Genomic DNA, 26,465 nt, shown 5'->3' on the forward strand with positions numbered 1-26,465 from the left:
CGTATACTGAAATGTACCCCGGGTACGGGAAATGTACTGAAACGTGCCCCGCGAATTTTCACGATACATTTGTCGTTGTAGGCTTTTTCAAATTAATTATGCTAATAATTATGTCAATATTTTGTTGAATGGCCTCTACATTATCGAAAATAACTACTCAAAAACATGTTGAAGAATGTTTTGTTCAAAGAGAATTTTGTTTTGTATTCCTTCGCGCGTTCTACGACATCGGACTTTGGGCGGGAATAAAACTCGGGTACAGGCTAAATTGGCCGGGTACTTGTTAGTATGTTTTCCTTACTCGGGGTACATTTAAGTATACTTAAGAGTACCCGGGGTACATTGAAGTAATACCCGAGCAGACAATTACCAGTTGAGCGTAAGTTAGTAAGGAATGAGTGCTAGAACAAAATCAGGGTCCTAAAATAATGCAGCTTCAGGCGCAGAAGGGCCTCATTAACTTCGAAAAGGATGTGATATCTGACTGGCATGGGAGTCAAAGTTTACGTGTTGTTGCGTTGCTTCATTTTCAATAAAAGCACACAATACCGATACAACGAGTAGGTTGTGTAAATGTGTCAGTCATGCTTTAATGTACTGCATGCTCTAGGGTAAATGTTTTGTATAGTAGTTTGCATATCTATGTATCTCTGATTACTGCCAACCGCTCTTTCGAGTATTATAGGCAGAGGGACATTATCGAGTCCGTTTCCTGGGAAGAACCAGTACTAGGTGTCTATGGGGGAGATAATGAGAACACCCCCAGAGTAGGGAGCGAACCCACGAACTCCCGATCGCTAGGCGGACACCTCATCCACTACACCACCGCGATCTTTTCTACATATTAGAATGCTCTCAAAATTTACCGATCTGATATCGACGTATATAGAGAAAAAAGACAAAATCATCAAACCTTATTAAAAAAATGTAAATTTATTACGAAATACATATACACACTTAAACAATAAGGCCATAAGTCGTAAACGTAACATATCAATAGCTCAGTTTCATTCGTACCCTATACTTTTACGTCGCAGTATGACGGTTACACGTGCAAATATATTTTCTGTTTGGTTCGATTTGTACTCCTGTAATAGGTTATTAAGTTTTCTATGTCGATATGTTCCATCCTAACACCAAAACGGAGATAATCATTTTATTGCCCAGATCCACATTGTTCAACGACGACGAAATTCTTATTTTTTGCTTTTTTTTTTAAACAAACTTTAACTGATACAATATTTTTGTTGTGTTGTCAATATTTTTGTATAGAACAAATTGAAGAAAAAAAGTTTTTAAATAATGTTAAGGCTGACAAACACGATATATGCTTTCAATCACACAATATATTCACGCTCTCAAATTCTACAAATATTCGACTTCATGTTTGTCCATTATTAATTAATACCATGAATTTGAATAATCCCTCGTAATGATAAAAAATTGTACCTTATTTTAACATAAAGATCGACAATAAAAGAATCTTAATTTAAGTATAAATCCAGAAAAAGTTTTTTATTTTACACGAATCAATCGGATAAAAACGTTAACTAACAGAATTTGGGTATTGATCATTAGCATGTTTCTCACTCAAAAAAATGTTCACTAATGTTTTCCGAAACACGAGATTTCATGTTCATTTAATTAAATTCAGTTTTATATTAAAAAATGCGAATCAATATCAAGGATTCAATTCTTGCTTGCACGCACTTGGGGACATCGTGATGTCGTCAATGGCAATGTCTCCAAAATAACTGCTACCAGCAACCGCTTCAATTATCAACTGAAATTTTGACATGGTCATTAAGGCTTCGGTTTGGATAAACAATCTGTCTTCCTTATAGTCAAACATCTTTTAAATCAAAATATTAAATATATTAATTTCGTCCATTAGGTAAAACCTCTTTCGCGAGCGGACATAAATTATACTGATGATAATTACATGTACCTATTTGAAAACCATTAGTTTTTTTCAATTATTTCAAATATATATTTACTTAATAGCCAAACTCATGAATTAATAATATTAATTAAGAAGAATTAGAATCAGCATGTTAGAATTAAACCCATCACAACAGAGAAATCAAAATTAGTATTTGGTATAACCTGGTACTGGTCAGCTGACGCCACGGTGACAGAAGCATTTTTCCACTCAGGTCCCTGATCACCGGACATTCCCCAGATCTTGGTCCCGGGCGCTTCACCTTGTCTCGTCTTGAAGACGCTCAGAAATCCGATGGTAGGACCGTTCATATTGTACCAGAACTGCAGACAGCGTTCCGGATGTGATACCGGAGGTAGTAGGGGACTCACTAACCAGGCTCTGTCTCCCGTCTGTCTGGATCCGCTGGTTTCAATGAACAGGTATTTTCCTGATTCGGAACATACCGGTTATCAATATATTGTTAACTACTTAGACATTGAGTATGAGCAACGGTTCTTATGATGTATTATTATGTGAATGGTATTATTTTGTATTTGGGCCGTGCTCTGTAAAAAGGGGTGTAAAAATACCATACAAGCGTTAAGTGTCGTCCCATATTAGCCTGTGCAGTCGAGACAGGCTAATCAGGGACGACACTTAACGCTTTTATGGTTTTTGTCGTTTACAGAAAGTCTCTTCTTAGCAAATATCCAGTTAAGGCGTAAAGTGTCGTCCCAGATTAGCCTGTGAAGTTCGCACAAGATAATCTGGGACGACACTTTACGCACTACATTACACCCCCTATTTAAAAAGCACGGCCCATTTATATTAGCGTTACCCAAGTTGTTTTTCATGGTGTGGTCCATGGACGGCCCTGTCCCGGAGCTTGGTGTTTCACCGCTGGTCATTGTCCAGTCAAAGTCGTCGCCAGACGGGGCATCTTTCCAGATACACTGCGTGTTGGGATCAAACGTGCATGGCTCAACTTGGAAAAATAGCAACGGTATACAACTAGTATAACTCGAATCTAGATTTTTTACCTGACGATTATATTGCCGATGTAGAAATTAAACGTTACACACAAGATAAAGGCCGCATTAATAACAACGGGTATCAACTATTGGATTTGTGTAAATCTTCAGGATTACGTATAGTTAACGGTCGAATGGGTGCCGATAAATATATTGGTAAATGTACTTTTATTGGGCATAGGGGCTCAAGCTTAGTTGATTATGTTATTTGTTCACCGGACTTATTGCCGGTTATTAATTATTTTCATGTCAACGAACCAAACATACTAAGTGATCACTGTTCAATTTATTTTGGGATTAATATGTACCGAAAAGAATCGATTCCGGACGACAATAATTTAAACTGGTGGTAAAGATTATGTATATAAATGGGACTATCGGAAAAAAAACTTGTTTTGAAAATAGCATATCATCCCTCCTTGTTCGCAATCAGCTGGGACACATTTGCCGTTCATTATCATGCGCTGTAAATCCAGAGTACATAACCACATGTATTAGTGAATTTAAGCTGTGTATGGATAGCGTTATGTCTCCCTTGTTTAAGCAAAATCTTAATATTGCCGAACAAAGTAAAACATCTGATAAAAAACATACATTTAATAATAAATGGTTTAACGAAGAATGTTTTATAATCAAAGTACTGAAAGTACTGGTTTGACGATGCTTTTGAAGAGGATGGATATATAGAAGATATTTGTTGGATTCGGTGGAATATCGATTTTCCCAGAAAAACAGCGAAAAATATCGATATTTTCACTGTTATTTTTCACTGTTTAAAACAGTGAAATACCAGTTTATTTCACTGATATTTCTGTATAAATCACCGGAAAGCATAAAATAAATAAGCATCCATTAAAGTTAATCTACATCACCGCAATTGTGTAATTTTTATTGCTTGTCATTTATCCGCAGGTCAATAGTTAATGGTTGGGTGCAATCTTTTTCGTTCTTGGACACTGCACTCCCTTCAATGAGATTGATTTACCTAAATATCTCATATTTGAACTTACAATTCTTTTGGGAGTAATGGTCCAGACAACTGGATAAAATAGCAACAATATGCTAACCCATTATTTTTCAAGGAACATAATTGAGAATTCCTGTGCTAGCCCCCAATCACAGTATGTTGGGGTATAATAATAATCAAATTTTGTTTTTCTTCTCAAAAGATTGTCGTAGATTATAAGTTGAAGAATATATCATCCAAGACTACAACTTTTAGAAAGCCATTTTTTTCATTTATTTTTATTGATTAACAAGGTTTTGTAACAATCTATACTATACATAAATAGCTTTAACAGCACAATGTGGCTCACCTGAAACTGATTGTTTCCTAGAGGTGTTAACTAATTTTTCATGAAGATCTAGAAAAAAAGGCATTGTGAGTATGAACAAACTATTTGCGTCTATCCGATCTAGTTGAGCCTTGTTACCGAGTTCCTACTTTTATTTATTTGAACATTCTGATCAACTTCCATGAAGATCAGGTAAAAAATGTAAGTGTTAACATAGATTTTAATGATTTTAGTAATTGATCAAATGCTTGGAAGCACATCACCCACTTTGGAACGTGACCTGTTAATCACTGAGACTAGACCTTGTGACTTAAATGTTGAATATGCTACTTTCAAGCTTGACTTTGAAATCATTTAAAATAATGTTCTTACCAATTTACAAGTGGATCAAAGAGAGAATGTGACCACTAAAGTATTAACAGACCTTTTCTTATATTTGACCTAGTGCCCCAATTTTTGATAGAATATGAGACCCAAAATGACATAGAAGTGACTAGTTTCATAAGAATCTGGCAAAGAGGTGACACCCAAATTTAAACATTGTAAAATGATATCTTATGTGTTCACAATAAACTTTGGATAAAATACAACAGACAAAGAGTGATAACAAAAGCTCACCTTGTCACATCATAACAAGTGAGCAAAATAACCAAAACTATGACATCATATAATTGCTCAGTTACTTCCAATAACAATAAAATGTTACTTTTGAAACAAATACAATACCTTCCCTTTCTTACTACAGGCTGTTTTAAAACAAGATAGCCCTGTATCGCTCACCCAAAACTCCTTCTTTAGTGTCAAAAACTTGTGTATGATTTGACTAAGTTGTAACCTAGCTTTAGCCTGCACATGACCAACTTGCAAATTCAGCTTTTGATTTGATTAAGATGGACATTGTAAGCAATTTTCATGAAAATCAGGAAGATAATGTGACCTGTAGACAGGTAAAGGAAGTTTTCTATATTTTGACCTAATGACCTAATATTTGACAAACTACCAACTTTCAAACTGAAACTTTATATCATCGAGATAACATTCTGTCCAATTTTCATGAAGATCTGGAAGAAAATGTGACCTCTGGAGTGTTCTCTAACCTTTTCTGTGATTTGGTTTGTTGACCTAGTTTAGACCACATATGACCTACTTTCAAACTTAACCTAGAATTGACCGAGATGAACATTTACCAACATAAGACAAACAAGGGCTGTTTGTAAAACATGCATGCCCCCCATATGGGCTGTCAGTTGTAGTGGTAGCCAGTGTGTGAATACATTTTTTGTCACTGTGAACTTGACCTTTGACCTAGTGACCTGAAAACCAATAGGGATCATCTGCCAGTCATGATCAATTTACCTATGAAGTTTCATAATCCTAGGCCTTACTATTCTTGAGTTATCATCAGGAAACGTTTTTACTGTTATGAGTCACTGTGACCTTGACCTTTGACCAAGTGACCTGAAAATCAATAAGGGTTATATACCAGTCATGATCAATGTACCTATGAAGTTTAATGGTCCTAGGCGTAAGCATTTTTGAGTTATCATCCGGATGCTATTTTACTGTTTTGAGTTTTGAGAGACAGTATTAATTCACTGTCATGATTTCAGTATCATTAAAATGATTTCAGTAAAGTCTATCATTCATATGCATCAATTTTGTAAATATCAATATAAGTATACTACATGAAAACATTTTTGAAACAAGGGCTGTTTGTAAAACATGCATGCCCCCATATGGGCTGTCAGTTGTAGTGGCAGCCATTGTGTGAATACGTTTTTTGGGACTTAGACCTTGACCTTTGACCTAGTGACCTAAACATCAATAGGGGTAATCTGCAAGTCATGATCAATGTACCTATGAAGTTTCATGATCCTAGACGTAAGCATTCTTGAGTTATCATCCGGAAATCATTAAACTGTTTTGACCCACTGTGACCTTGACGTTTGACCTAATGACCTGAACATCAATAGGGGTCAAATGCCAGTCATGATCAATGTACCTATGTAGTTTCATGATCCTAGGCGTAAGCATTCTAGTCACTGTGACATTACCCTTTTATCTAGTGACCTGAAAATCAATAGGATTCATCTGCCAGTCATGATCAATGCACCTATGAAGTTTCATGATCCTAGGCCTAAGCGTTCTTGAGTTACTATCCGGAAACCATCTGGTGGACGGACCGACTGACGGACTGACCGACATGTGCTAAACAATATACCCCGAACAAGCCACATAAAAATGCAGCATAACACATTCTAAAAGTTAAAGATATCTGTGCAATGATATCTTTTCTTCAAATGGTAAGATGAACAAACAAGAGGGCCTGAAAGGCCCAAAGTCGTTCACCTGAGATAACAAGATATTATTGGGACAAATATTGTGACCAAAATTCATGAAGATCGGAAAATAAATGTGACCTCTCGAGTGTTAACACTGTTTTACTATAGCAATATAAGGAAAAATGCCCCACCTTCTGGCAGCCATGGTTTTCAACCAATTGTAACCATTTTCGAACTGATCCGATATATCATTGAGACTTATATTCTGGCCAAATTTTATGAAGATTGGAATATAAACGTGGCATCCACAGAGTTAACAAGGCAAATGTTGACGGCTCACGACGGCCTTAAAGCGATCACAAAAGCTCACCATGAGCACGTTGTGTGATTACACTCAATGCGTTCAAATTTTTCTCACTGACCTTTATAGTATGGATGGCTTTGCTATTATTTATTGCTATCATGTACCTGCAATATTGTGTGTATGTTTACAATACACAAAGCATATGAAATAATTGAGCTTATAATAATCTGATTACTATAGCCAGGTCAATTAAAGCGGGTATATACGATCTTGTCAAATATTTATAAATTAATATAAAATGTGTAAAAAACTGATTATACATAAATTTCAATATAAACTAAAATAAAAGTTAAGAAGAACATGTGTCGAAAAGTGCTAAATAAGCCAGATATTTAATTCTGAAATCGAAAAAGGCTGTACAGCCGAATTCGCTAGCATGTATATCATGCATGTACGATGTGAATCTAAATTTAGTCTAACGGTTTATTTGAAATTCCTGCAGCAATCGATTCATACGACACACGAACACTTACTTAAAAGACGAATGCATCGGTTATTGTAGGAAAATTTGTACGAATTATTTTCGTCACAATCGGCTCGGGGCGCTAATTTGTATTTGCTGCATTTTATGAAATTCGTCTTAAATGTATCATTTTTCTTGCATATTGTGTGTTATTATAACATATTTGTATCAATATATTACAATTCAACACATATAAAAATCGTATAATCTCGCTTTAAGGACTTAAAAAACATTTTTGTTGTCCTGATTTCATGAAGACTTGAGATATTTATGCACATAAGAGTTTCAAGATATGGGATTATCCACAAATAAAAAGTATTTTTGATCTGTGTTGTGCATGCTCTTTTTCCATGACTGTCAAAGTGAAATTTCCATGTGAAAAGGATGTCAATTTTTTCATTCAACCATTGTGTATAAAGAACGGATCTGCATATAATTTGCCATTTTGATAAGAGATGACCAGGGTGACAGAGAAAAAGGATATGCATTTGAGATCTGGTCAGGACTCCATATAAAAGTGGTTATATTTAAAAATGTTTAATTACCACATGACCACGGACTCTAGATCTCCGTGACATGACTAAGGTTCTAAATTAATCTAGTATGAACATTTGAAATATATCTTTTTAAAACAATTAAAAAATAATATTTGATGTACAAATTTAATCTACCAATGTGTACAGATACTACTTAACATATATTTGACTGTATTGAATGTAGGAACTAGTTAAAATATCCATTAGAAAAAGAGATCAGGATATGAAATATGTATTGCCTGAAGCAAAGACCCTGGAGCTATGTTTATATATCTTTACACACACTGATTAAAGAAGTAAAAAAATACATTGATACAACAGAGGTAAAATCATCCCCTCTGAACAACATGATGATACATAATTATGTATCATATCTTTTTATCTGGATCTTGATAGGTACACAGCAGGGTTGTTTAAATGGGCGCGCTGCGGGAGAGATATAGGAGTTACTTATATTTTGGATTTGATTTAATTCAATGAAATTCATCACTGAAGTTACAGTATGATCTCATTTGATATAGATGTACATGATTGTATCAAGCAAAATATATTAAATAATTATCAGTATTAATTCACTGTCATGATTTCAGTATCATTAAAATGATTTTAGTAAAGTCTATCATTCATATGCATCAATTTTGTAAATATCAATATAAGTATACTACAAGAAAACATTTTTGAAACAAGGGCTGTTTGTAAAACATGCACGCCCCCCCATATGGGCTGTCAGTTGTAGTGGCAGCCATTGTGTGAATACGTTTTTTGGCACTTAGACGTTGACCTTTGACCTAGTGACCTGAAAATCAATAGGGGTCATCTGCGAGTCATGATCAATGTACCCATGAAGTTTCATGATCCTAGGCGTAAGCTTTCTTGTGTTATCATCCTGAAACCATTTTACTATGTCAAGTCACCGTGACCTTGACCTTTGACCTAGTGACCTGAAAATCAATAGGGGTCATCTGCGAGTCCGGGTCAATGAACCTAAGAAGTTTCATGATCATAGGCGTAAGCATTCTTGAGTTATCATCCGGAAACCATTTTCAAAGTTGAGTCACTGTGACCTTGACCTTTGACCTAGTGAATTGAAAATCATTAGGGGTCATCTGCGAGTCATGATCAATGTACCTTTGAAGTTTCATGTTTCTAGGCATAAACGTCGTTGAGTTATCATCCGGAAACCATTTGACTATTTCGGGTCACCGTGACCTTAACCTTTGACCTAGTGACCTGAAATTCAATAGGGATCATCTGCGAGTCATGATCAATGTATCTATGAAGTTTCATGATCCTAGGCATAAGCGTTCTTGAGTTATCATCCGAAAACCATTTAACTATTTCGGGTCACCGTGATCTTGACCTTTGACCTAGTGACCTCAAAAAGGGTCATCTGGGATTCACGATCAATGTATCTATGAAGTTTCATGATCCTAGGCATAAGCGTTATTTAGTTATCATCATGAAATCATTTTACTATTTCGGGTCACCGTGACCTTGACCTCTGACCTTGTGACCTGAAAATCAATAGGGTTCATCTGCGAGTCATGATCAATGAACCTATGAAGTTTCATGATCCTAGGCGTAAGCTTTCTTGTGTTATCATCCTGAAACCATTTTACTGTGTCAAGTCACCGTGACCTTGACCTTTGACCTAGTGACCTGAAAGTCAATAGGGGTCATCTGCGAGTCCGGGTCAATGAACCTAAAAAGTTTCATGATCATAGGCGAACGCATTCTTGAGTTATAATCCGGAAACCATTTTTTAAAGTTGAGTCACTGTGACCTTGACCTTTGACCTAGTGAATTGAAAATCATTAGGGGTCATCTGCGAGTCATGATCAATGTACCTTTGAAGTTTCATGTTCCTAGGCATAAACGTCGTTGAGTTATCATCCGGAAACCATTTGACTATTTTGGGTCACCTTGACCTTAACCTTTGACCTAGTGACCTGAAATTCAATAGGGATCATCTGCTAGTCATGATCAATGTATTTATGAAGTTTCATAATCCTAGGCCTTACTATTCTTGAGTTATCATCAGGAAACCTTTTTACTGTTATGAGTCACTGTGACCTTGACCTTTGACCAAGTGACCTGAAAATCAATAAGGGTTATAAACCAGTCATGATCAATGTACCTATGAAGTTTCATGATCCTAGGCATAAGCGTTCTTTAGTTATCATCATGAAATCATTTTACTATTTCGGGTCACCGTGACCTTGACCTCTGACCTTGTGACCTGAAAATCAATAGGGTTCATCTGCGAGTCATGATCAATGAACCTATGAAGTTTCATGATCCTAGGCATAAGCGTTCTTGAGTTTTATCATCCGGAAACCGTTTTACTATTTCGGGTCACCATTACCTTGTGACCTCAAAATCAATAGTGGTCATCTGCGAGTCATGATCAATGTACACATGAAGTTTAATGATCCTAGGCATAAGCGTTCTTGAGTTATCATCAGGAAACCATCTGGTGGACGGACATACGGACCGACATGTGCAAAACAATATACCCTCTCTTCTTCGAAGGGGGGCATAATAATACACTATTACTGTTTGATACACCGTAAATAATGTAACTACACATCCAAGTAGTGAGTCCATCAAACTATTGCAACCGAAACACCTGGTGTGCCAAGGCAGCAGCCGAAGTCAAACGCCTTCTGACTTAGTGCATTTTACTATTTATATTTGTATGCATTTGTATGTGTTTGAAAAATGTATGATCTTAAATGACATCTTCTGACCATGCATGTTCTAGATTTCAAAATCCAGGCCCTGGTCTGACACATTGGTAACATTAAGGTCGCGGTGGTGTAGTGGATGAGGTGTCCGCCTAGCGATCGGGAGTTCGTGGGTTCGCTCCCTACTCGGGGATCAATCTCATTAGCTCCTCCACAGACACCAAGTACTGGTTCTTCCCAGGAAACGGACTCGACAATGTCCACATCTGCCTATAATAGGCCTTCCTGTAATAGTCAGCAATTGACTGTAGGAAGTACGAAGTAGAAGTTAACGTTAAACTGTAACCAGGCTTCTGAATTTAATTAGCCAGGTCACAGGAAAAGGGCAGTCTAATCAGTATCCAATTAAACTATTTGTCAATGTCAGAAAACCGCTCTTAAGCAAACAGCTTTAAAGCAACTGGATCTAAACTGGCCACAATCGCCTTAATGTCTCTTTTACTGGGATACAGTTCATTTAAAGTGATATTATGGGCATCTAACAGTTTAAAGGTGTCTATCGCAACCGTTGTTTATTTTTGGTGTTTGCACTCCATATTCACTTATATGTTAATGCAGCATCAACATACTAAAACAATATCCCGGAAAGAGAAAAATAATGCATTTGAATATCGACCGTACTTTCATTTGACAACTGATCATGCATGTAGGCTTTGAACCTAAATTTAGTTTAAGTGCAGATTCGTTCATACGACACAAAGACACAATTTTGTTTTACGGATCATTTCGGCTTACAGGACTGGGTGGGTCACGTAAGAATATCGAATATAAAATATATTTTTACAAACAACTGGTAGCAAGATGAGTTGCAGAAAATTGATCAGTAAACACAATTTAACTAACTCTTTTGATCTGTTAATTCTTTTCAGCTCAATTCAACAGTGCAAAATGCCCATTCTATCACTTTAACTTTAAAGGGATCTTTTCACGTTTTGGTAAATTGACAAAAATTGAAAAAAGTTGTATCGGATTCGCAAATTTTCGTTTTAGTAATGTTACTTTTAGGAAACAGTATTACTGAACATTTACCATGGTCTAATATAGCCATTACATACATCTTTTAACGATTTAAAAATTATAAAGCGTTGCAACGCGAAACGATTGAATAATTTGAAGAGTTATGTTGTTGTTGTTTAATTGTGTGAAACTACGAAGATTGCTTATATTAGGTATAAAATACGCCAACCATTTAAACTTGGCAGAATAGTTGAGCAGACTAATGCGTTTTTACTCCAGGACTAAGGGGGTCACTGGTTCGAGCCCTGCTGCGGAGTACTTTTATTTGTAAAGAATTTTATTCTGGATTTTTAACTGGAGCTTTTAAGATCCAATGTTTACATTTATCAATATAAAGCATTTAATGACTAACTTCAAAACATGTCAAAATCTGTGAAAAGGCCCCTTTAACATAATTAATATCTACTCCTATAAATATGAGGTCGATATACATTGACTAAACGGTAAATTACGTCTAATTATTTGGACTATAATGATAAAAACAACATTAAATACAAAGAAGAAAGAATTCATACAAACCAGTAATTTGAGTAAAGAGTTTGTAATCAATGTTGTATTTCAGGACAGCTTGGTGATATGCAAATCCCATACGACATGTTGATTTCGGGTATTATAGCCATTCAATAAGTCGCAAAATGCTCGAACAAAATTTATAAAGCAAAATGTGACTTAAATTGATAACTAAAATTACCAGTATCATCAGTATGCCAGTTTTGCCTTGTCAAGCTGTCGAGATCCTGAAAGTGCTTCATTCACATTGAATATATCCTTCGAATTCCATTTATTATTGCATTACTAAATAGCGAAACAAGCCGATTTAAGCTGTAAGAAAGTTTTGACACGAGTGTTATAAAGTCTCTCATGGGCGAAGCTATTGTTGTAGAAAGTGATCCATTCACATCGAATATATCCTTCGAATTCCATCCATTGTTGTCATTAGCGGAGATTTAGTGAATAAATAATTCATATATCATAAATGACAGCTTCTAAATAGCGAAACAAGCCAATTTATGCCGTAAGAAAGTTTTGAATCGAGACTCTCATGGGGGCGGCCATTGTTGAATGTTGAAACACGAACGACAACTCTGCTAGGAGAATCGAATGCCCAAGGGAAGTAACTGAAAAATCGAGTTATCTCAATCGGACTGGCTCGGTCTTTTAAGATAGGTCGCCATTGTGAAGAATTTTTTTTATGGTTATCATACCTTAGACGATGCTGTTCCAGCATCGTCAAAAAGGGATACGTTTTATCATATGCTAAATATTTACCGTACAAATAAATCGGATATAAATAGAGTAAATATGGTTACAGCAAGAAGTCAATATAAAACATGTTTACGTAAATGTAGGTTTGAATATGATAAAAATAAAACAACCGAATTAACAAATGCTCGCTATAAAAACGCGAAAGTTTATTGGAATATGTTGAAGGGCTGTGCCAATGTTAAACCATCGACAGTACCTTTGTCTGATTTTGAGATGTATTTTAAAGCGGTTAATAACCCAGAAACACATTTCTTCACTCCTGATGAAGATTTTGTTTTTTTTTATTATTGAAAGATACGAACGCGATGAGCTAACATGTATGTTTGATGAACTAAATGTTTGCCTTACAACCGATGAAATTTTAAAAGGCATTAATAATTTAAAAACAAATAGATGTGGCGGGCCAGATGATTACCTAAATGAATGTTTCATTTATGGTAAAGTTGTGTTATTTCCTTTGTGAGAATCATTGTTTAATTTTTTTTTTGAAATTGGATATTTTCCAACTGAATGGTCAGAAGGATATGTAGTGCCTCTACATAAAAAGGGAAATGTGAATGATGTTAACAATTATAGGGGCATAACATTACTGAGCAATTTAGGTAAATTATTTACACGAATTTTAAATTTTACGCTTGTCAAATTGGGCCGAAAAATATAATGTTTACATTGAGGTACAGTCAGGATTTAGGCTGACAATGAGCACAGTAGACAATATTTTTGTGTTACATGGTCTCATATCTCATATATTGAATTCAGGTAAACAGCTATAGTGTGCCTTTATAGTTTTTTCGAAGGCATTTGACTATGTTACAAGAGATAACCTGTGGTTGAAACTTATAAAATTAGGAATTAGAGGCAGGATTTTAAATATTATACGCTCCATGTATGACTCAACTAAATCACGTGTTAAATATTGTAATATGTTAAGTGGAAGTTTTCCATGCATGCTCGGGGTACAACAGGGTGAATGTTTAAGCCCGTTTTTGTTTGCAATGTTTTTAAATGATATAGAAGACATCTACCTTCACAGCGGCTTACCGGGTATTGATGTAAACACGTTCAAAATGTTTCTTATTTTGTATGCTGATGATATTGTAATTTTTGAAAACAGCGGCCAAGAACTGCAAACTAGTCTTAATTTACTTGAACAATATTGTAACCAATGGAAACTCACTGTTAACACGTCAAAAACGAAAGTAATGATTTTCCGTAAAGGTGGAAGAAACTATCAAAACCTCGCATTTACATATAAACATAACGCTATAGAAATTGTTAACAAATTTACATATTTAGGCATAGATTTTACAACCGGTGGCTCATTTAATGAAGCACAAAACACCCTATCAGGGCAAGCACTTAAAGCTATATTTAAAATGAACAAATACTTATACAAATTTACAGATGTGACTGTCAAAGACAGGTTAGACTTATTTGAAAAACTTATTGTTCCTATTTTAAATTATGGTAGCGAAGTCTGGGGATTTAACAAAGGCCAAGCCATTGAACGTATACATTTACAATTTTGCAAAAATACTCTATGCGTTAAGAGAAGTACGAAGAATGAATTTGTATATGGTGAGCTGGGAAAGGTGTCCATGCAGAATATTAGGCATTTTAACATAATCAAATACTGGATAAAACTATTGCAATGCAATGAAAACAAATTTGCCAAAAAAGTTTACAATTTGCTGAAATACGACTTTGAAAATAACCAAAACAAAACAAACTGGTGCTCACAAGTTAAAGCTCTGTTGTGTACCATGGGATTTCAGGATGTCTGGATAATGCAGGGCGTCGGAAATGTAAAACTTTTCTTGTCGACAGTCAATCAGCGTCTTAAAGACACGTTTGTGCAAAACTGGTCAAGTCGATTAAGTGACTCTTGTAGGGCCCTATTTTATAATAACATTAAATCTTTTGAATTCCAAGAATATCTTAACCTTGTTAACATTAAAAAATTTCGCATTTGTAGGACACAATTACGTGTGTCATCACATATATTACATATTGAGTCAGGCCGATGGAATTGTTACACCAGTTGAAAATAGAACATGCTCCTTTTGTGATAAACTTGAAGATGAATACCATTTTATCATGGAATGCGATTTATATAAAGATTTACGATATAAATATATACCAAAGTTTTTTCGCACAAGATCAAGTATGCATAAGTTCATACAATTACTTCAAACAAGAAACAGAAAAGTACTTAGAAACTTTGAGCTTATATATTCTATTCTTTTGAGTTGAGAAAACAGTACTTACATCAATAACATGCTCAATCACACATTACCAGAACACTTTTAATACATGCTTATCTGTTTCGTAAGTTTGATGTAAAACATCTCCATTTCACCTTATAAGTTTATATTAAATTTGTGTCACCCTGAGGCGGCCTGTTTTGATATAATGAAACATCTATTGCACTATCTCCACCTATATGTTTATTATCATGTACTTTGTATGCGCTGTTTTGTTGTTTTTTGCTTGTACAAGTAACATATATTGTCCTCATGGGTTTTGTTGTAATCCCTCTGTCATCCTGCTCTCATGTATTAAAACGTTTTTTGGTACTATTTCTACCTACATGTACATGTTTATTATCATATACTTTGTAAGCGCCGTCTTGCCATTTATTGCTTGTAAATATGTTGTCCTCATGGGTCTTTTGACCTTTTGGAACTCGTGAAATAAACTATCATATCATATCAACTCCTAATTATAATAAAAGTATTTGTGCAATAAGTACACTAACAGCGCACAGAACGCTTAATAGAGAAGACCGCTGATAGCCAGCTGATCTGTATTACGCTGTATAACACTATCTCTCGTTAAAATAAGCTTTCGAAGATATTGTAGACGATGTGCTTTGCATGAAACAATTCCTAGCAAGGTCACGCATACGAAAACTTCATTTAAAAACACACAAAAAAACGATAGAAAATATGCAACTCGGGGTATGGTTTTAAGGATCATCCAATGTTTTACTTTCAAATGATTGTTTCAATTATATTTCCAAGTAAAGTCAGCATAACGTTACCATTGCAGCTGTGGTTATCCGCCTCTAGTTTGAATCCAGACACACAGCTACACACATACGATCCGTGGTTGTTGGTGCAGTTTTGCTCACACCGTGACGTCCCTTCTTTACATTCGTCGATGTCTGGCGATCGACAACGTGACAAAAATTATAATGGCGACTATTTGTTATAGTACTTAAGAAGTACGTAATAAGTACATATTATAGTACATAATTATAGGATCTGACACGAGTTGTCGTATCATATCATATTTGATCAGACGAGTTCATGAATTTTGTTATTAAGCGAGCCTTTGGCGAGCTTACTAACGCATTTTCTGGATAGTGTAATAAAATATGGTATGAAATGACAACGGGTGTCAGATCTGTTTTGTCACATGCTTTTAAAGGGGCATATTCAATAACTATTAACGCAAACATAATGATTAATTTTAAATGTTGTGTAAATTTCGTGACGTCATTTGACGTTGCAACGTCATTTCAGCAAAATAACAAAAGACGATTGGTCAATCGAACACAAACTAAGCGAATAAAACGCATAAAAAGTATATAATACATGTGTAAGATAAAACTATTCGTAAAGGTAATTTTACATGGGAAGCAGGGTATGGCATGTGATCACAAAATATATATGACAAAACGCGATTATTTAAAGTAATTTAAGTTAAATACATTTTACACCCTACACGCAGATATAAAGGCAACAAATATGTTTTGAGTTATACTGTTTTAGGCTGTCATAACTGGAATGTGAACTCATACAAAAAAGGACTTATACTCCAGGGGTCAGTGGTTCAGCCCAGTTGAGGGTTACTTTGAATCTTTCTTTAATAGTATTCTTGTGTTTGTTTACTGGAGCTTTAAGGTCCAATATTACATTTTTTAAATATAAATAATAATGAAAAACTTCAATACATGCCAAAATCTGTGAAAAAGCCCCTTAAATATGCTCTTAGTTGATTGTTTCAACTACATTTCAAAGCAAAGCCAGTGAGACGTTACCATTGCAGCTATGTCTGTCTGCATCTAGTGTAAATCCAGACACACAGCTACACACATATGATCCGTGGTTGTTTGTGCAGTTGTGATTACACCGTGACGTCCCTTCTACACATTCGTCGATGTCTGGAATTCGCCACCGTTACAAAAATTATTATGACGTCTTTTTTGTTATAGTGCGTAATAAGAACGTAATAAGTACATATGATAGTACATAATAAAATATATATGACGACAGGAGATTATTTAAAGTAATTTAAGGTAAATATGTTTTACGGTCTACAAGCAAATATAAAGGCAACATATATGTTTTGAGTTCTGATGTTTTAAGCTGCCATAATTGGAATTTGTACTCATACAAAAAAGGACTTTTAGTCCAGGGATTAGTGGTTCGAGCCCAGTTGAGGGTTACTTTTTGTCTTTCTTAAATTTTATTCTTGTTGTGTTTACTGGAGCCTTAGGTCAAATATTTACATTTTTCAATATAATTAATAATGAAAAAAATCAATACATGCCAGAATCTGTGAAATTCCTCTTTATAATTCCTAAGATGATTGTTTCAATTTTATTTCTGAGCAAAGTCAGCATGACGTTACCCTCGCAGCTGTGGCTATCCGTATCTAGTTGAAATCCAGACACACAGCTACACACATATGATCCGGGGTTGTTGGTGCAGTTGTGCTCACACCGTGACGTCCCTTCTACACATTCGTCGATGTCTGGGAATCGACACCGTGACAAAATTATTATGCCGTCTATTTGTTATAATAAAGTAATTTCAGTTAAATACGTTTTACGGCCAACAAGCAAATATATAGGCAACAAATATGTCCTATCATTGCAGCAAACGACGTTGTACGACATATTTGTCAATTCTTATATTGCTACATGTTAGTACATGCAAGTACTATTTGAATTCCACTCAGTTTGAGTAATCGCCCTTTTGCAATATATTACTGCCTCTATATTCTTCTTAATAAATGTTTTGTGTAACTTTCAAGTTGCTTTCTCTTTATAACATGGCAAGAAATTTACACAAACATTACCTGTACAAGAATAGCCATTTGATGCAAGTCGATAGCCCGTGTTACACCCGCATTGTGCCACTCCTGAAACTGTGCTACAGATTTGGTCGCATAGACCATTTCTGTCGCTGCATGGTGCACGCACTGCAAAAACATGTTTCATATATAGTGTTGGCAAATTTTGCTGCGATTTAAAAAGAATTTTACATTAATTGTAAAATATATAACCTGCGTTGTATATTAATTAAACCATGTCTTCTGAAAGCATGGTTCCAGTACATGTTTCGCTCGGTAAAATTCAAAGAGTAAAATCTACCTTTATAATGTACCTCATTATTTAAATAAAACGTTTAACATCATAGTTTAAGTGTGCAAATATCACTTATTTAGATTTGGAATCGGAATTTTTTTTACTAAATAATTTTAAATCATTTTTCGAAAAAAAGGTTAAATGATATATTATGTCGTTCTTATAACAACGTCGATCATCTTGTTTTCTAACGTATAACGTTGGATTACATTTTGACATATATGTGCATCCATTAAATCAGGTCAGCATAAAATTGAAGAAATAAGGAAAAGGGATCCGCATATTCGAATATTGTATTCATTTTTACGGCATTACTACATGTTAATTTCTGAAAAAGAGAAGTTTCATTGGGATAAATGCCACACATAACTTAACGTGCGTGAATGCATTAATTTTGTAAATCTTAAAACTAGGAACTTTCATTAAATTTCGTTTTATTTAACACAAGAATCGCTTACCGCATCCGTTATTGAAGCCAGCCGGCTGGTAGGGCGGGTCGCACTCTGTACACCGGATGCCGTCTGGGCTGCCACCGCACTCTTGACGCCCGGCCACGCAATGGGCAATGTAGATATGGCTGCAATCTGTGAATTCATTTAATGCAAGGCATTTTACGTAGCGTTCTTTTAAGAATCGTTTCCCAAAAACGTTGGCATATTTGACTACAAATAACGAGCAAATAATTATTTAGGCTTTATGACAACGAATGAAAAATAATGCTCCCCAAAACTCCACATCAATTTATTATTGAAAGGATTACTGAATCGACATTATGTATTGAGTGTTCGCAAATCAACGAAATCGTAATACCTTTTGCTGGTTAAAAGCATGCAAATCCTACTTTGATTGTCTTGGGAATTGTGATCTTTTTGAACATCCTTATGTCAACATTAATTTTGCCTCTGTGAAACAACGGATCCGTGACCAGTTCCAACAGACATGGTTAGAATCCATATCAAATATGCCTAAGTTATCTAACTACTGTAAATTTAAAAGAACTTTTGAATATAATAATAATAATAATAATAAAATCTTTATTTAAAGAAGATAGACTTGTTAAGAAATACATCAGATGAAATTACATAATATGCAATTTATATAATACATTTCTTATTTTCAACAAGGTCTTCTAACAAGAAACAATTTACAACAAATACATCATATTTCATCTTGAGCAATAAGAACAAAACATAAAGAATCATATATGCATACACATATAATGATATATATTATAATTAAAAACAAAATGACAGACATAAAACTACAATAACCATTTATGCAAGAACAGTATTTAAACATTAAACTAATGTTATTTACTAAAACAACATGAAGCATGTTCAGTTTATTTCATAAAGTGTGGAAGAAAGATAAGCTTTTAATTTTTTCTTAAATGTAATTAAATTGTTTGTTTGACGTATAGATTGGGGTAACGAATTCCAAATTGTTTTGCTAGAAAATTCAAACGATTGTTTGAAATAGTTTGTTTTTGGTATTCGCACTAGCTTTAAATCCCCCTTTTCGCAAGATCGCAAGTTATAGTGAATATTTTGTGATGGTGTCAAAAGGTCACGTATGTATGTTGGGGTTTGATTGTGAAATGCTTTAAATACAATAACTGACGTGAAATAGTGATTACGCTGTTCGAAAGTCAACCATTTTAGATCTTTAAATAGTGTTTTTGAATTTGTGCTGTACTTTTTAATTAAAATATGTGCACCACAACGCTTTTGTATTTTGACTATTCTATTAATTTCCGTTTTGGCCGCTGAACTCCAGGTAACGCATGCGTAGTCGGATATAGGTGAGATATAACCATTATAGAAGAGCTTACGCATTTCAAGGGTTAAATATGGTTTTATTTTTTGCAAAAGAAACATTCGTGATGACATTTTTGAACAAACGCTGTTAATGTGTTGTTTCCAAGATAGAGTATTGTCAATATAAAGGCCAAGAAGTTTTTGACAATTTACTGTTTTGATCACTGTATCTGAAATTTTAAGTTTTAGATCTGTCATGTTTTGAGCTTTCCGTTTTGACCCTAATACCATACAAGTAGTTTTTAGTGGATTAATAATCATGTTATTAGTTTGGCACCAATCATTTACAATTGAAAGATTTGTTTGTAGCTTATTTTGAAGTGTTTGAATATTTGTTCCCACAGTGTGCAATGTTGTATCATCAGCATACATTGCAGAATCACATGTAAGATCTAGCGAAAGATCATTAACGTAAATAAGAAATAGAAGAGGTCCTAAAATAGATCCTTGGGGAACACCAGCAATGATGCTTTTACAAGTAGAGGTAGTGTTTTCTGCTTTGATAAACTGAAATCGATTGCGGAGATATGAAGAAAATAGGTCGCATGAACTATCATTAAAATGATAAAGTTTTAATTTGTGTAAAAGAACCCTATGGTCCACAAGATCAAATGCTTTTTTAAAATCCAAGAAAATTGTACCTACCAGATTTCCATTATCAATTTGTTTAAGCCATGAATCAACTATATTAATCAATGCTGTTTGACAAGAATGATATTTGCGAAAACCCGACTGGGTTTTGTTTAATAGACCTGTAGATTCTAGATATATATGCAATTGTTTAGCTATATGCTTTTCAAATATTTTAGATATAATAGGTAAAAGTGATATTGGTCTATAATTATTGGGATCTTCTACCGATCCACCCTTGTATAAAGGTATTACGTTTGCAATTTTAAGCATGTCGGGAAAGGTTCCATGTGATATACAGTTATTTATAAGAGCAGTGATTGGTTGTATAATGAAATCTTTGCAAAGTTTAATAATGCTGGGTCCTATACCATCAGCCCCAGCAGATTTGTTTGAATGAAGTTGATTAATTAAAGTACTAACTTCTGATGTGGTAATAAACTGAACAGAGAAATGCTTAGACTCTAGCTTAGCATCCAGATATGTTTTTAGTGAGTGGAAATCGTGTTCAGCAAATTTAGTCTTTTTAATAAGTTTCGAGATGTCAACAAAGTGATCATTAAGTGCATTAGCTACATTTGTTTTACCAGATATTATCCGATCATCCTTCCTTATTACATTTGGCAAAATAGAGGATTCTGTGTGTTCATTTGATGCTAATTTAATAGTTTTCCAGAGCGATTTCGCACTTGTTTTGTTTTGTACCGCATTCGAAAAATATTCTTTTTTAGCCATTTTGATTGCACTGTTACATTTATTACGCCACAACTTATATTGTGGCCAATTAGATTCACGTTTATATTTATCCCTTAAAGACCTTGCTTGTTTTACGTTTTCGTTGTACCAACCAGGTTGTTGTAATCTCTTCACTTTTTTATATTTGATAGGGGCATTCTTATTAAGGACTGAGTTTAATATGTTATAAAATACTTCAAATGCCTCATTAGCATCCTCTATTGTTTCAACCATATCAAAATTAGCATTTGCTAAGTCATTTTGAAAATTGATTTCATTAAATTTGTTAAAACATCTGTACTTAATAATTTTATGATCATCTGTTTTAACAATTTTACCTTTGACGCTTAATGTAAAAACTACTGGGTAATGGTCACTTATGCCTATTTTTGGTATGATTATCTCAGAAATGTTGTCATATTTTGAATACAAATGGTCTAATATTGATGATGAACGTTCCGTAACCCTTGTTGGAAAAGACACGTGTTGTTTTAAATTAAAATCAGTGATAAGTTTTTCCCATTTCTTATTGTTAAATATGTTTTGGCTTAAACAATGAAAATTAAAATCCCCGGTTGAATACATATTACAATCTTCCATGTCTGCCTTATTTATCTGTAATTCAAATGAGTCAATCCAAGATTGAGGGCTATTTGGTGGGCGATAAACAAAGTTAATTAGATATGGTTTGTACTTTACAATGTTGATTTGTAGCCAAATAGATTCAATATCGTCACTTTCTAAATCATGTCTACGTACAAAAGAGATGCTATCTTTTATATAAACTATTATACCGCCTCCAGCAGAAATAGCCCTATCACGTCTTACAATGCTGTAACCGGAAATGGATATTGTATTAATCTCCGTTTTATCATTTAAAAATGTTTCACAAAAGCCTACTATATCTAAAGAACTATTTTCGTGTAAGTAAACACGAATTTCATCCAATTTAGGCAATAAATGTTGGATATTCAAATGCATAATATGCAAACCTTTATATGTAAATGGAATATAATAATCATTATTTATGTTACATTTTAAAGTAGATTGTATGTGAGATTCCATAAGAACGTTACTATCCAGGGATGATATATCAGTGTCTAAATTATTTATTGTGCTACATTTAATATTATTCAATCTTAAGCAATGTGGTTTATGTTGATTTGTATCATCATTAGCAATAATTAAACTACACTTACATTTGTGCGAGTCACATTGGTTACATACCGACGAAAGAATGTCAAATTTATTTGTGCTATATAACGATGTAGTACGTCTGTCATCAGTAACCTATTGTCTTTTGGGTAGTCTGCAGTCACGTGTAACATGATTTTGACGTCCACAGTTCGTGCAGTGTCGACTGTTTTCATGATTGACGTGTCGACGAACGTACCGGAAGTCACGATTTTCATTATGACAATCCTGATATTCACTCCGGGTGTCCAGGTGTGCGTTCCTTAGATCATGCTGCCTGAAGAAGTTATGGTGCCCATTACGGAAGTCATGATGCCCTTTCCGGAAGTCATGATAACCGTTCCGGAAGTCACGATGCCCGTTCCTAAAGCCATGAAGCCCGTATTGGAAGTTCGGTTTAGCGCTCCGGTATTCACGATGCTCGTTTTTGAAGTCACCGTTAGAAGTTCGCCTCCGCTGATTTTGATCAAGTTGACGATGTTGTTGTTGTTGCTGCTGCATTCTTTTCTTAGTTATATGCACTACTTCATTGATTGCTGCCACAAGTGAACTTGATCCATAATTACTTGGGTGAATTCCATCAGGTCTGAATAGTCGATTCGCCAATTGTCCGTTTCCGTACACAAAACAATTATAACAATCGATCAGCTTTACCGGAAGTTCGCTTGATACATCTTCTAGCATTGAGTTGAAATCGCGTACATCAACATCACGTCGAGGACTTATTTTACAAATAAATATTTCACAATTTGTTTGATCTTGAATGAATTGCGAAGTCTGCAAGATTACATCTTTGATTATTGAAATTGGCTGGCCATTCGAGACATCATTCCCACCAGCAAATATTATTATTTTAGATAAGTCAGAGATATTCATTTTTCGCAGCTTTTCACAGATATCCAGCATTGTCTTCCCTGGCAAAGTGCATATGTCCACAGATTCGCATAATCCTCGCTTATTTATGCCTCTCAAAATTGAATCTCCAATCAGTAACGTCTTCGACGTTTGTGGCGTAATGTTCGATCTATGCTCGCCTTTATTGGTTTCTTCTTCAAAATGCGCAGTACTTTCTTGTATATCGGAGATCGCTTGTGGGCTAGGCTCAAGTGTCATTTGTTCGGTTTCTAGTAATGTGTCATTTTCAACGGAATCATCGGACATCCGTTTACTTGTTGCTTCTACAGAGCCATTCCTATAACCTTTGGAAAGAACACTTGGTAGGGAGTTTGCCTTAAGTATATCTCCGAGCGATTGAAATTTTTTCTGTACAGATATATTTAATTGGTCGAGTGTTTGCTTCAGGTCTTGAACGTTTTCCTGTAAACAATCGCATTTGTCTTCCGTACCTCGGGAATTCGTTGTACTAATTACTTTTACACTATGGATAATGTCTTTCATCTCATTGAATCCGCGATTGGTGTTTAAGCTGTGCTCACATACATCTTTGCGCATATCACTTACAGACTTTTGAATGGTTTGAATCAAACAAAAAAGTGTTTCAAAATCAAATTCAATCCCAGTGCTCTCCGTTTGAGTACTTGCGTCAATTTTCACGTGTTGAACTTTTAACACCGATTCGAAATGTTCAGGTTGCTTGGTATTTACCATGAAATTGAAATCATTTATTTCCGGTCTCAAACAACATACATCTTTTTCTTCAGTTTGTTTATTTGTCAACACTAGCATGCATTCTTGAAGAATTTCTTGAAATTTTGCGTTCACTTCATCGACGGTCAAGTTTTCTGTTATTAATTTATTTGAAGTGAGTTGTATGATTTCTAATAAGTCACTTTCCGCAAACTGATTCACCATTTTCCCATTAACCAGACACGAACATTTTGTGTGATACAAGTTAATTGTATACACACCATTTCTTCCGGATGATAGCCTGTATTTAGTTTCCACTAAACTACCAATATTATCATACACTGGTGTTTTTTGACATTTAAATTTCAAAGTTTCAGACTGGTAAAACTCATCAGCACAGCTTTTGAAAAGTTCATACATACCAGTACTAAATTCGATTTTCAGCCCACCACCAGTCACCTTGACAATCGCGTGGTCCCTTGTGGTCGCATAGAGTTTCTTTCTCATTGCCTTTTCACTATTTAACTCGTAGTCTCTTGTTTCCATCGGTCCACTTGTTGTTTCAAGTCCGGATTTTTTTGTAGCGATCAACGCGCAATTCTGTATCCGTTCTGCCATGTTCAATTGGTATCAAAATGACCGCTGTCAAATACTCTATTATTTACATTAAATTTCACATTGATATCATTGTTATTTTCTGTAAAATCTTAGATAAAGCGCATAATTTAACGGAGCTTTTTAAAACTTGTTATGCCGGAAGTAACGTCATGACGTTAATATGAGGACTATTAAGACTATGTATCACAGGCAAAATCAAGAATATCACTTACAAGACTACGTCTGGGCTCTCATAATCTAGAAATTTAAACGGATAGATACATGAATGTAGATCGCAGTAATAGTGTGGATATTATGCTCATTAAACACTATTGAGTCTGAATACCATTCATTGTTATGTTGTACTGCTTTTACTGACATAAGAAAAAAATACCTATTAAGTAGGGCCGTCTATAATTATGTTTATTAATTTCGTGTCATCTAGGTCTAAACGAAAAATAAGATGCGTTGCTTAATATTTTCCTAATGCTATGAGTTCACGTGATGCATTGCTTTCTGTGTGAACTCTGAATATACTTATTTGATGTATATATTATAAAATAGTGATATAGTATGCGGGTTTATGTATGTATGACTGTGTGTATATATATGATACTTGTCTGTGTGTCTTGGTCATAATCTTTATAATTTTTGTTAATGGCCCAACGCAGCTTTACGCCGTTTTTGACAATAAACGAAACGACATCGTCAATCAATTTCTTTGAAATGTCTATTGGGTTATACTTTGTAATCATGAACGGAGATTTAATGATGATTCATTAATACGAGCATACTACGCTTATTCGACATTTTATTGTTTTTATATTTCGGCAACCAATCATACACATACAAACTTAAATAGTTAACAACTCACTGCAAATACGAGCTTAATTGATTTCAATTCTAACCGGCAATGAGATGGACAGCATTTATAACACGAAACAAAACATACATTCACAACAACTTCCGCTTCGCCAAGGATGGCATGAGCACCTGGAGTAGCTGTAGTAACCGCCATTGTAACAGAACTCGTTGCAAGCCTCGGACTGGGTTTCCGAGCCCCAGCCGAACAGTCCACTATCACAGGTCCTGTCGTGCTGCCCTCCGCCACACGAACTGCTACAGGAACGCCATCCACCACAACTTGCTGTTAAGAGAAGAACATATATATCAAACTAGGTAAGTGTTAAATCAAAAAAACTTTTATTTAGCGAGACTTCAAAAGCCTTATTCTTATACATAAAACTCAAATAACGTGTTTTTGAACTACGAATTAGGTCAACGAAAATACAAATAAATAAGCAAATTGTGAAGAAGTAACACTATAACGTTTCACATACCATCAGTTTCTGCAAAGAGAACGCTCACTACAAGTATGATCCTGAGTTTCATTTTAATTTGGTCACATCAATTCATCGATATAATCGTATTTTACTCTTTTACTTTTTATATCTGATTTGTACAAAACCAAGCATAAGCTCGAAATTAAACCCAAGATAAACACACGGACTTTATCTGTTTAGTTACACAATGTTATTCTGAAATTTCGAGCATGAAAATAATTGACCTGATTTGGCAAATCGTTTTATGAAAATTTCAGCTA

General features: G+C 34.8%; 1 protein-coding gene across 2 annotated transcripts; it reads right to left on the reverse strand.

The window, feature by feature from the left end:
* Positions 1-912: 912 nt before the first annotated feature.
* Positions 913-26,465, reverse strand: LOC127871316 (multiple epidermal growth factor-like domains protein 6). Of its 2 annotated transcripts, XM_052414106.1 has the most exons (10): positions 26,203-26,464; positions 25,815-26,009; positions 18,761-18,886; positions 18,014-18,136; positions 17,564-17,686; positions 16,971-17,093; positions 15,969-16,091; positions 2,763-2,909; positions 2,107-2,372; positions 913-1,783 (listed from the first exon to the last, which is right to left on the reverse strand). In XM_052414106.1, the coding sequence occupies exons 1-10, from the start codon at positions 26,252-26,254 to the stop codon at positions 1,682-1,684; spliced, it is 1,380 nt and encodes a 459-aa protein (XP_052270066.1). In that variant the 5' UTR covers positions 26,255-26,464; the 3' UTR covers positions 913-1,681. The 2 variants fall into 2 exon arrangements, with proteins under 2 accessions (XP_052270066.1, XP_052270077.1); XM_052414117.1 differs by lacking the exon at positions 17,564-17,686 and having other exon boundaries at positions 26,203-26,465.

This window comes from Dreissena polymorpha, chromosome 1, assembly GCF_020536995.1.
Source record: "Dreissena polymorpha isolate Duluth1 chromosome 1, UMN_Dpol_1.0, whole genome shotgun sequence".
Classification (NCBI taxonomy): domain Eukaryota; kingdom Metazoa; phylum Mollusca; class Bivalvia; order Myida; family Dreissenidae; genus Dreissena; species Dreissena polymorpha.

Bases quoted from the DNA above. Each gene is read 5' to 3' on its own strand.
- LOC127871316 (XM_052414106.1), bottom strand. From the start codon at position 26,254: ATGAAACTCAGGATCATACTTGTAGTGAGCGTTCTCTTTGCAGAAACT. The intron at 18,137-18,760 runs GTAAGCGATTCT...ATGTTTTTGCAG, and splicing joins TGGCTTCAATAACGGATGCG to TGCGTGCACCATGCAGCGAC. The intron at 2,373-2,762 runs GTAACGCTAATA...GTTCCGAATCAG, and splicing joins CACCATGAAAAACAACTTGG to GAAAATACCTGTTCATTGAA.